The 12478-nt window shown below is 47.6% G+C and overlaps 1 protein-coding gene across 1 annotated transcript in view; it reads right to left on the minus strand.

The window, feature by feature from the left end:
* LOC311149498 (A-type voltage-gated potassium channel KCND3-like) overlaps window positions 1-12478 on the minus strand; it is a gene marked incomplete at both ends in the record, with an annotated part of 66323 nt that overhangs the window by 8731 nt on the left and 45114 nt on the right. Inside the window, 3 exons of the mRNA XM_084186686.1 lie at window positions 2588-2850; window positions 4331-4423; window positions 4555-4587. Coding sequence (XP_084042812.1) covers window positions 2588-2850; window positions 4331-4423; window positions 4555-4587 — 389 coding nt within the window. The remainder of the gene's footprint in view (window positions 1-2587; window positions 2851-4330; window positions 4424-4554; window positions 4588-12478) is intronic.

A 12478-nucleotide genomic window follows, 5' to 3' on the forward strand; every position in this document is an offset into this window, starting at 1 on the left:
AAATTCTAGCTCCTTGAGCATAGTAGACCTGCTAGTTATTTCTTTTTACAATATTTATTTATTTATTTTATTTTATTTGGATCCCCATTAGCTGTTGCGAAAGCCGCAGCTACTCTTCCTGGGGTCCACACAAAACATGAAACATTACATAATACAGAACATTAATAGACAAGAACAGCTCAAGGACAGAACTATATACATTTTAAAACGGCACACATAGCCTACATATCAATACGTACACACAACATTTTAAAACCAGGTTTGCTGTTCATTTGAGCAATATGATATGGAAGGGAGTTCAATGCAATAATGGCTCTATATAATACTGTACACTTTCTTGAATTTGTTCTGGATTTGGAGACTATGAAAAGACCCCTGGTGGCATGTCTGGCAGTGTAAGTGTGTGTGTCAGAGCTGTGCATTAGTTGACTATATAAACAATTTGTAATTTTCAACACAATATGTTTCTTATAAAAAGAAGAAGTAATGCAGTCAGTCTCTCGTCAATTCTTAGCCAAATAGAGACTGGCATGCTTAGTATGTATAGTAGCCTTCTGATTACAATGAAGAGCAAGATGTGCTGCTTTGATCTGGGCCAGCTGCAGCTTAACTAGGTCTTTCTTAGCAGCACTTGACCACATGGCTGGACAAGAATCAAGATAATACACAACTAGAGCCTGCAGGACTTGCTATGTGGAGTGCTGTGTCAAAAAAACATCTCGTCATTACGGACAGACCTCTCCCCATCTTTACAACCATTTAATCTATATGTTTTGACATGACAGTTTACAATCTAAGGTTACACCAAGTAATTTAGTCTCCTCAACTTGTTCAACAACCACACCATGCATTACCAGATTCAGCTGAGGTCTAGAGCAATGATTTGTACCAAATACAATGCTCTTAGTTTTAGAGATGTTCAAGGCCAGTTTATTACTGGCCACTCATTCCAAAACTGACTGCAACTCTTTGTTAAGGGTTTCAGTGACTTCATTAGCTGTGGTAGCTGAGACATATGGTTGAATCATCAGCATACATGGACACACAGGCTTTGTTTAATGCCAGTGGCATGTCATTGGTAAAAATATAAAAATGTAGAGGGCCTAGAGAACTGCCCTGCGGTACACCACACCCTACATGTTTGACATTAGAGACGCTTCCATTAAATAAAACGCTCTGAGTTCTATTAGATAGATGGCTCTGAATCCACGATATGGCAGAAGTTGAAAAGGCATTAAAAATAACAGGTTATGGTCAATAATATCAAAGGCTGCACTGAAATCTAACAGTACAGCTCCCACAGTCTTCTTATTATCAATTTCTTTCAACCAATCATCAGTTATTTGTGTCAGTACAATACATGTTGAGTGCCCTTCTCTATAAGCATGCTGAAAGTCTGTTGTCAATTTGTTTACAGAGAAATAGCATTGTATTTGGTCAATACAATTTTTTCCAACAGTTTGCTAAGAGCTGGCAGCAAGCTGATTGGTCTGCTGTTAGAACCAGTAAAGGCCGCTTTACCACTCTTGGGTAGCGGAATGAGTTTGGCTTCCCTCCAGGCCTGTGGAAAAACCTTCCTCTAGACTCAGATTAACGATATGACAGATAGGAGTGGCCATAGTCAGCTACCATCCTCAGTAGCCTTCCATCTAAATTGTCAATGCCAGGAGGTTTGTCATTATTGATCGATAACAATAATTTTTCCACCTGTCACACACTAACTTTACAGAATTCAAACTTACAATGCTTTTCATTCATTTTGTTTATTTTATTTTATTCATGAATACGATGGCTCACTGTTCGTTGTTGGCATTTCCTGCCTAAGTTTGCTCACTGTGCCAATGAAGTAATCATTAAAATAATTGGCAACATCAAATGGTTTTGTGATGAATAAGCCATCAGATTCAATGAAAGATGGAGTTGAATTTCCATCATTCTTTATATCATTGATCTTGGCTTCATAATACCATTTATTCTTCTTTTTGTTAAGTTTAGTCACATAATTTCTCAATTTGCAGTAAATCAGCCAGCCAGATGTGCAGCCAGACTTATTAGCCACTCCTTTTGCCCAATCTCTTTCAACCATACAGTTTTTCAATTCCTCATCAACCCATGGAGCCTTAACAGTTCTAATTAACGTCCCACACCTTAATATGATGTTTAATATTGACAAGTTTTAGGAAATACGTCCGTTAATTCATAGTCATTTGCAAAAGAGGAACATAATATGACAGAATTAATAAAATCAAGTGAAATGACAGAGGAAGGTATATTGCTGCTGAGCCCATGAAAGACAAAATGTAATACACTATGACAGGGATTAGTCATTTGTTAGCACCTGACATACCAGCATCACTGGAGAATAGCAAAACATCAGAGAGAAATTAACAGCCATTTGGCATTCTAGATATCATTGTCTTTAGTAATGGACTTGGGTGTCAACCAATTAATTATTTTTTTCATAGCATAAGCTCACAGTATGGGCTTGTTTTAACCATTGGACTGACTATGGGTCAGTAGTAATAGCCCTGATAATATTACCATGTTTAGTGTTAAACCTGACTTATGGCAAGTGCTTAAAGCTCACCTGGTGTTGAGCGGCTGGATGTGAATGGTGCTGAGCTCCTGCAGGTTATGATGAGGGTGTGTGTGTGTGAGGGGGTGTGTGAGAGCGCACGTGGGCATACTGGAGTTGGGTAAAGGGGCGTGGTTCCTCTTGGAGCGGCGGGTACAGCAGGTGCCCGTCATGCCTTCTTGGCTGGAGAGGGAGGGGCTTTGAGACGGGTAGCTCTGGAGTGCCCCCTCCAGGTAGCTCTGCTCATAACACTGCTCATCTGCAAACTCATGATTCTACAGAGAGGGGAGAGAGAGGGGAGAGGGGAGAGAGAGAGAGGGGAGAGAGAGAGGGGGAAGATAGGGGGAAGAGAGGGGAAGAGAGAGGGGGAAGGAGAGAAAGGGAAGAGAGGAGAGAGAGAGGGGAGAGAGAGGAGAGGGGGGAGAGAGAGAAAGGGGGGGAGAGAGAGAGGAGAGAGAGGGGGGAGAGAGAGGGGTAGGGGGAAGAGAGGGGGGGGAGAGAGAGAGAGGGGGGGAGAGAGAGAGAGAGGGGGAGAGAGAGGGGGAGGGGAGAGAGAGAGGGGAGAGAGAGAGGGGAGAGGGGGGTTAGGGGAGAGAGAGAGGGGAGAGGGGGGTTAGGGGAGAGAGAGAGGTGGGAGAGAGAGAGATAGGGGGGAGAGAGAGAGAGAGAGAGTACAGCAAGAGAGAATGAAAGAGAAGAGTAGGGACATCTGAAAAACACATCATTTATCTCAAATTCATGTCCATTGGGGTTGGTAGCATTCTGTGTTGAACCCAGGCTTGTTCACTACAGGACCCAGTGTTCTTCTATAAGGCATCATTACATGCCCGCTGCTCTAGCCTGAAATTGACAATTCCTTATAGTAGTATGGACAAGACCCTATCTAATCTCAGCCTGTACATCAGATGAACATGCCACTATTGCCCATGGAAGACCCAGTGTGTCGGACAGCATATTACAGCAGAATGCTCAGTGCTAGTTCAATGTTCACGGTATTGAAGTAAACTGGAAACATGTTGCAATATTATTTTACAGTTGATAAGAAACAAAATATATTTAACATTGAGTTTTTTTCTTGTTTTATGTGCTTGTCAGTGAAGTGTGTGTTTATGTTTGTACTCACCATGGTTTTGTGTGTGTGTGTGTACATGTACTCACTGTGTTAATTTTTTTACTTTTGACCTCTTTTTCTCCCCAATTGGTAGTTAGTCTTGTTCCATCGCTGCAACTCCTGTACGGACTCGGGAGAGGCGAAGGTCGAGAGCCATGCGTCCTCCAAAACACGACCCTGCCAAGCCGCACTGCTCGCTTAACCCGGAAGCCAGCCGCACCAATGTGTCGGAGGAAACACCGTACAACTGGCGACCAAAGTCAGCGTGCATGCGCCCGGCCCGCCACACGGAGTCGGCTAGAGCATGATGGGACAAGGATATCCCGGCCGCCCAAACCCTCACCTAACCCGGACGACGCTGGGCCAATTGTGTGCCGCCTCAAGGGTCTCCCGGTCGCGGCCGGCTGCGACACATCCCAGGATCGAACCCGGGTCTGTAGTGACGCTTCAAGCACTGCGATGCAGTGCCTTAGACCGCAGCGCCACTCGGGAGGCCCTCGCCGTGGTTTTTTGTGTGTGTACTCACTGTGGTTTTTTGTGTGTGTGTGTACTCACTGTGTTTTTTTGTGTGTGCGTGTGTACTCACTGTTGTTGTTTTTGTGTGTGTGTGTGTGTAATCACTGTGGTTGTGTGTGTGTGCTCACTGTGGTTTTCTCCAGACAATGCAGCAGGTGGTGGTGTTGGCTCTCTAATAGAGACTGGTTCTTGTTCAGCTGCTGCTCCTCCTCAATGGAACTCTGCAACACACACACACACACACACACACACACACACAAAGCCACTGTGAGTGAAATGCTCCACATTGATGTGCGCCAACAGATCGAGGGGTTTAGTAGGTGTTGTATGTGGCTGTTTGCTGGCTCTGTACCTGGTCTGAAAGGTTCATCTTGTAAGGAAGTTGCTTCAGGTCAAAGGTGAAAGAGGAGACAAAAAGACACACAGGTAGAGTTTTACTAGGTTTTCATTTCAGTATATTGAATGCTCAGTGTTCAGGCTGGAGGCCACAGTCATGTCAATCACAAGGTCTGGGCCAGAAAGGCAATACTACCCAGGGCAGTAGACAATATATCTGTTTACACCGGACTGGAGAATTTCAGCACACTTTACAAACATATAGAAATATTCACTGTTACATTGTTTACCCATCTCCTCTCTCTCTCTCTCTCTCGATGGATAATGTCTAGTTAATTAATTGTTTTTCCTGAATGCTCCTGTGTTTGTGTGTGTGTGTGAGGGAGGGAGAGAGTGTGAGTGTAAGTGTGGGAGTGCAAGTGGTTTGTTCTTTCTTTGCTGGGGCACGACACTCTCTTCTCTGAGCAGCGTGGTGAGTCAGAGAGTGTCTGAGTGGGCTGCTGCTGGCTATAGCTCTGGACTGCTGCTGGCTATAGCTCTGGACTGCTGCTGGCTATAGCTCTGGACTGCTGCTGGCTATAGCTCTGGACTGATGCTGCTGGCTATAGCTCTGGACTGATGCTGCTGGCTATAGCTCTAGACTGATGCTGCTGGCTATAGCTCTGGACTGCTGCTGGCTATAGCTCTGGACTGCTGCTGGCTATTGCTCTGGACTGATGCTGCTGGCTATAGCTCTGGACTGATGCTGCTGGCTATAGCTCTGGACTGATGCTGCTGGCTGTAGCTCTGGACTGATGCTGCTGGCTATAGCTCTGGACTGATGCTGCTGGCTATAGCTCTGGACTGCTGCTGGCTATAGCTCTGGACTGCTGCTGGCTATAGCTCTGGACTGCTGCTGGCTATAGCTCTGGACTGATGCTGCTGGCTATAGCTCTGGACTGCTGCTGGCTATAGCTCTGGACTGATGCTGGCTATAGCTCTGGACTGATGCTGGCTATAGCTCTGGACTGATGCTGGCTATAGCTCTGGACTGCTGCTGGCTATAGCTCTGGACTGATGCTGCTGGCTATAGCTCTGGACTGATGCTGCTGGCTATAGCTCTGGACTGCTGCTGGCTATAGCTCTGGACTGCTGCTGGCTATTGCTCTGGACTGATGCTGCTGGCTATAGCTCTGGACTGATGCTGCTGGCTATAGCTCTGGACTGCTGCTGCTGGCTATAGCTCTGGACTGCTGCTGCTGGCTATAGCTCTGGACTGATGCTGCTGGCTATAGCTCTGGACTGATGCTGCTGGCTATAGCTCTGGACTGCTGCTGGCTATAGCTCTGGACTGCTGCTGGCTATAGCTCTGGACTGCTGCTGGCTATAGCTCTGGACTGATGCTGCTGGCTATAGCTCTGGACTGCTGCTGGCTATAGCTCTGGACTGATGCTGCTGGCTATAGCTCTGGACTGATGCTGGCTATAGCTCTGGACTGCTGCTGGCTATAGCTCTGGACTGATGCTGCTGGCTATAGCTCTGGACTGCTGCTGGCTATAGCTCTAGACTGCTGCTGGCTATAGCTCTGTACTGATGCTGCTGGCTATAGCTCTGGACTGCTGCTGACTATAGCTCTGGACTGCTGCTGGCTATAGCTCTGGACTGATGCTGCTGGCTATAGCTCTGGACTGATGCTGCTGGCTATAGCTCTGGACTGATGCTGCTGGCTATAGCTCCTGACTGCTGCTGGCTATAGCTCTAGACTGATGCTGCTGGCTATAGTTCTGGACTGCTGCTGGCTATAGCTCTGGACTGCTGCTGGCTATAGCTCTGGACTGCTGCTGGCTATAGCTCTGGACTGCTGCTGGCTATAGCTCTGGACTGATGCTGCTGGCTATAGCTCTGGACTGCTGCTGGCTATAGCTCCTGACTGCTGCTGGCTATAGCTCTAGACTGATGCTGCTGGCTATAGCTCTGGGCTGCTGCTGGCTATAGCTCTGGACTGCTGCTGGCTATAGCTCTGGACTGCTGCTGGCTATAGCTCCTGACTGCTGCTGGCTATAGCTCTGGACTGCTGCTGGCTATAGCTCCTGACTGCTGCTGGCTATAGCTCTGGACTGATGCTGCTGGCTATAGCTCTGGACTGCTGCTGGCTATAGCTCTGGGCTGCTGCTGGCTATAGCTCCTGACTGCTGCTGGCTATAGCTCTGGACTGCTGCTGGCTATAGCTCTGGACTGCTGCTGGCTATAGCTCTGGACTGATGCTGCTGGCTATAGCTCTGGACTGATGCTGCTGGCTATAGCTCTAGACTGATGCTGCTGGCTATAGCTCTGGACTGCTGCTGGCTATAGCTCTGGACTGCTGCTGGCTATTGCTCTGGACTGATGCTGCTGGCTATAGCTCTGGACTGATGCTGCTGGCTATAGCTCTGGACTGATGCTGCTGGCTATAGCTCTGGACTGATGCTGCTGGCTATAGCTCTGGACTGATGCTGCTGGCTATAGCTCTGGACTGCTGCTGGCTATAGCTCTGGACTGCTGCTGGCTATAGCTCTGGACTGCTGCTGGCTATAGCTCTGGACTGATGCTGCTGGCTTTAGCTCTGGACTGCTGCTGGCTATAGCTCTGGACTGATGCTGGCTATAGCTCTGGACTGATGCTGGCTATAGCTCTGGACTGCTGCTGGCTATAGCTCTGGACTGATGCTGCTGGCTATAGCTCTGGACTGATGCTGCTGGCTATAGCTCTGGACTGCTGCTGCTGGCTATAGCTCTGGACTGCTGCTGGCTATAGCTCTGGACTGCTGCTGCTGGCTATAGCTCTGGACTGATGCTGCTGGCTATAGCTCTGGACTGCTGCTGCTGGCTATAGCTCTGGACTGATGCTGCTGGCTATAGCTCTGGACTGATGCTGCTGGCTATAGCTCTGGACTGATGCTGCTGGCTATAGCTCTGGACTGCTGCTGGCTATAGCTCTGGACTGCTGCTGGCTATAGCTCTGGACTGCTGCTGGCTATAGCTCTGGACTGATGCTGCTGGCTATAGCTCTGGACTGCTGCTGGCTATAGCTCTGGACTGATGCTGCTGGCTATAGCTCTGGACTGATGCTGGCTATAGCTCTGGACTGCTGCTGGCTATAGCTCTGGACTGATGCTGCTGGCTATAGCTCTGGACTGCTGCTGGCTATAGCTCTAGACTGCTGCTGGCTATAGCTCTGTACTGATGCTGCTGGCTATAGCTCTGGACTGATGCTGGCTATAGCTCTGGACTGCTGCTGGCTATAGCTCTGGACTGCTGCTGCTGGCTATAGCTCTGGACTGATGCTGCTGGCTATAGCTCTGGACTGCTGCTGGCTATAGATCTGGACTGCTGCTGGCTATAGCTCTGGACTGCTGCTGCTGGCTATAGCTCTGGACTGATGCTGCTGGCTATAGCTCTGGACTGCTGCTGCTGGCTATAGCTCTGGACTGATGCTGCTGGCTATAGCTCTGGACTGATGCTGCTGGCTATAGCTCTGGACTGCTGCTGGCTATAGCTCTAGACTGATGCTGCTGGCTATAGCTCTGGACTGCTGCTGGCTATAGCTCTGGACTGCTGCTGGCTATTGCTCTGGACTGATGCTGCTGGCTATAGCTCTGGACTGATGCTGCTGGCTATAGCTCTGGACTGATGCTGCTGGCTAAAGCTCTGGACTGATGCTGCTGGCTATAGCTCTGGACTGATGCTGCTGGCTATAGCTCTGGACTGCTGCTGGCTATAGCTCTGGACTGCTGCTGGCTATAGCTCTGGACTGCTGCTGGCTATAGCTCTGGACTGATGCTGCTGGCTATAGCTCTGGACTGCTGCTGGCTATAGCTCTGGACTGATGCTGGCTATAGCTCTGGACTGATGCTGGCTATAGCTCTGGACTGCTGCTGGCTATAGCTCTGGACTGATGCTGCTGGCTATAGCTCTGGACTGATGCTGCTGGCTATAGCTCTGGACTGCTGCTGGCTATAGCTCTGGACTGCTGCTGGCTATAGCTCTGGACTGCTGCTGCTGGCTATAGCTCTGGACTGATGCTGCTGGCTATAGCTCTGGACTGCTGCTGCTGGCTATAGCTCTGGACTGATGCTGCTGGCTATAGCTCTGGACTGATGCTGCTGGCTATAGCTCTGGACTGATGCTGCTGGCTATAGCTCTGGACTGATGCTGCTGGCTATAGCTCTGGACTGCTGCTGGCTATAGCTCTGGACTGCTGCTGGCTATAGCTCTGGACTGATGCTGCTGGGCTATAGCTCTGGACTGCTGCTGGCTATAGCTCTGGACTGATGCTGCTGGCTATAGCTCTGGACTGATGCTGGCTATAGCTCTGGACTGCTGCTGGCTATAGCTCTGGACTGATGCTGCTGGCTATAGCTCTGGACTGCTGCTGGCTATAGCTCTAGACTGCTGCTGGCTATAGCTCTGTACTGATGCTGCTGGCTATAGCTCTGGACTGCTGCTGACTATAGCTCTGGGCTGCTGCTGGCTATAGCTCTGGACTGCTGCTGACTATAGCTCTGGACTGCTGCTGGCTATAGCTCTGGACTGATGCTGCTGGCTATAGTTCTGGACTGCTGCTGGCTATAGCTCTGGACTGCTGCTGGCTATAGCTCTGGACTGCTGCTGGCTATAGCTCTGGACTGCTGCTGGCTATAGCTCTGGACTGCTGCTGGCTATAGCTCTGGACTGATGCTGCTGGCTATAGCTCTGGACTGCTGCTGGCTATAGCTCCTGACTGCTGCTGGCTATAGCTCTAGACTGATGCTGCTGGCTATAGCTCTGGGCTGCTGCTGGCTATAGCTCTGGACTGCTGCTGGCTATAGCTCTGGACTGCTGCTGGCTATAGCTCCTGACTGCTGCTGGCTATAGCTCTGGACTGCTGCTGGCTATAGCTCCTGACTGCTGCTGGCTATAGCTCTGGACTGATGCTGCTGGCTATAGCTCTGGACTGCTGCTGGCTATAGCTCTGGGCTGCTGCTGGCTATAGCTCCTGACTGCTGCTGGCTATAGCTCTGGACTGCTGCTGGCTATAGCTCTGGACTGCTGCTGGCTATAGCTCCTGACTGCTGCTGGCTATAGCTCTGGACTGCTGCTGGCTATAGCTCTGGACTGATGCTGCTGGCTATAGCTCTGGACTGCTGCTGGCTATAGCTCCTGACTGCTGCTGGCTATAGCTCTAGACTGATGCTGCTGGCTATAGCTCTGGGCTGCTGCTGGCTATAGCTCTGGACTGCTGCTGGCTATAGCTCTGGACTGCTGCTGGCTATAGCTCCTGACTGCTGCTGGCTATAGCTCTGGACTGCTGCTGGCTATAGCTCCTGACTGCTGCTGGCTATAGCTCTGGACTGATGCTGCTGGCTATAGCTCTGGACTGCTGCTGGCTATAGCTCTGGGCTGCTGCTGGCTATAGCTCCTGACTGCTGCTGGCTATAGCTCTGGACTGCTGCTGGCTATAGCTCTGGACTGCTGCTGGCTATAGCTCCTGACTGCTGCTGGCTATAGCTCTGGGCTCTGGGCTGAGGGAGCAGGAGCAACAGCCTAGAGGGCCAGACGGCTAGGTGTTTGGCTCAAACGTTGATTAATGTTTATTCTAATGTTGATAAATGTATGTCAACTACATAAATAAATTAGTATGTTGAAATTAAGTATAAGGATGCGTGTTTGGTCTGTAGTATACCTAAGGCTAGATATAGAGGGGTAGAAGGCCTCTGAATGTCAGTCAGAGAAAATGGGGGGAGGTCTTTGCTCCAGATACGTGTAACAGGGGTGAAATGGCTAGCTAGTTAGCACCACGCTAGTAGCGTTTCAATAGGTGCCGTGACTCGCTCTGAGACCTTAAAGTAGTTGTTTCCCTCTGCAAGGGCCACGACTATTGTGGAGCGATAGGTAATGATGCTTCGTGGGTGACTGTTGTTGATGTGTTCAGAGGGTCCCTGATTCAAGCCCAGGTTGGTGCAAGGAGAGGGACGGACGCAACACTGTTACGTACGCATACTGTATACTTTCACTGGGTTGCATCAGTCAGGGCTGACAGCACAGCACACTGCAATCCCTGACAAACCCCTTTGTTTGGCTTGTTAAAATGCATAAACATCAAACCACCTAAAATCTACCCCTACTATTTTTTTTTCTTTTATCGCTGAATACAATACAGCCTTTAATCATTTTAACGTTTAGTTTCCCAACCTGGACTCAGTGGTAGATGCAATATAGTAAATGGAAATCCAAAACACTCCAATTAGTATGATATGTTACGTTTCGTATGGTACAGTGCCTTCAGAAAGTATTCACACCCCTTGACTTTTTCCACATTTTGTTGTGTTGCAGCCTGATTTTAAAATGTATTAAATTGAGATTTCGAGTCACTGGCCTATACACAATACCCCATAATGTCAAGGTGGAATTATGTTTTTAGAAAATAAAAAAATTATAAAAAAATTAAAAGCTGAAATGTGTTGAGCCAATAAGTATTCAGCCCCCTTGTTAGGGCAAGCCTAAATAAATTCAGGAGTAAAAATGTGCTTAACATTTTACATTTACATTTTAGTCATTTAGCAGACGCTCTTATCCAGAGCGACTTACAGTTAGTGAGTGCATACATTATATATATATATATATATATATATATATATATATATATATATATATATATTTTTTCATACTGGCCCCCCGTGGGAATCGAACCCACAACCCTGGCGTTGCAAACGCCATGCTCTACCAACTGAGCTACATCCCTGCTGGCCATTCCCTCCCCTACCCTGGACGACGCTGGGCTAATTGTGCGCCAATTGTGCGCCGCCCCAAGTCACATAATAAGTTGCATGGACTCACTCTTGTGTGCAATAATAGTGTTTACCTTGATTTTTTAATGACTAACTCATCTCTGTACCCCACATATACAATTATCTGTAAAGTCCCTCAGTCAAGCAGTGAATTTCAAACCACAAAGACCAGGGAGGTTTTCCAATCCCTCACAAAGAAGGGCACCAATTGGTAGACACTAAATATCCCTTTGAGCATGGTGACGTTATTAATTACACTTTGGATGGTGTATCAATACACCCATTCACTACAAAGATATAGGCGTCTTTCCTAACTCAGTTGCCGGAGAGGACGGAAATCGCTCAGGGACTTCACCATGAGGTCAATAGTGACTTTAAAACAGTTACAGAGTTTGATGGCTGTGATAGGAGAAAACTGAGGATGGATCAACAACATTGTAGTTACTCCACAATACTAACCTAAATGACAGAGTGAAAAGAAGGAAGCCTGTACAGAATACAAATATTCCAAAACATGCATCCTGTTTGCAATAAGGCACTAAAGTAAAACTGCAAAAAATGTGGCAAAGAAATTAACTTTATGTCGCGAATACAAAGAGTTATGTTTGGGGCAAACACATCACTGAGTTCCACTCTTCATATTTTCAAGCATGGTGGTGGCTGCATCATGTTATGGGTATGCTTGTCATCGGCAAGGACTAGGGAGTAAAAAAAATAAAAAATAAAAAACAGAATAGAACTATGCACAGGAAATATTCTAGAGGAAAACCTGGTTCAGTCTGCTTTCCAACAAATTCACCTTTCAGCAGGACAATAACCTACAACACAAGGCCAAATATACACTGGAGACGACATTGAATGTTCCGGAGTGGCCTAGTTACAGTTTTGATGTAAATCGGCTTGAAAATCTATGGCAAGACTTAAAAATGTCTGTCTAGTAATGATCAACAACCAACTTGACAGAGCTTGAAGAATTTTAAAAAGAATAATATGCAAATGTTGCACTATCCAGGTGTGGAAAGCACTTAGAGACTTACACAGAAAGACTTGCAGGTATAATCGCTGCCAAAGGTGATTCTAACATGTATTGACTCAGGGGTGTGAATACTTATGTACATTTTATATTTCTGTATTTCATTTTCAATACATTTGCTAA

This window comes from Coregonus lavaretus (genome assembly GCF_964263955.1).
Source record: "Coregonus lavaretus genome assembly, chromosome: 22".
NCBI lineage: Eukaryota > Metazoa > Chordata > Actinopteri > Salmoniformes > Salmonidae > Coregonus > Coregonus lavaretus.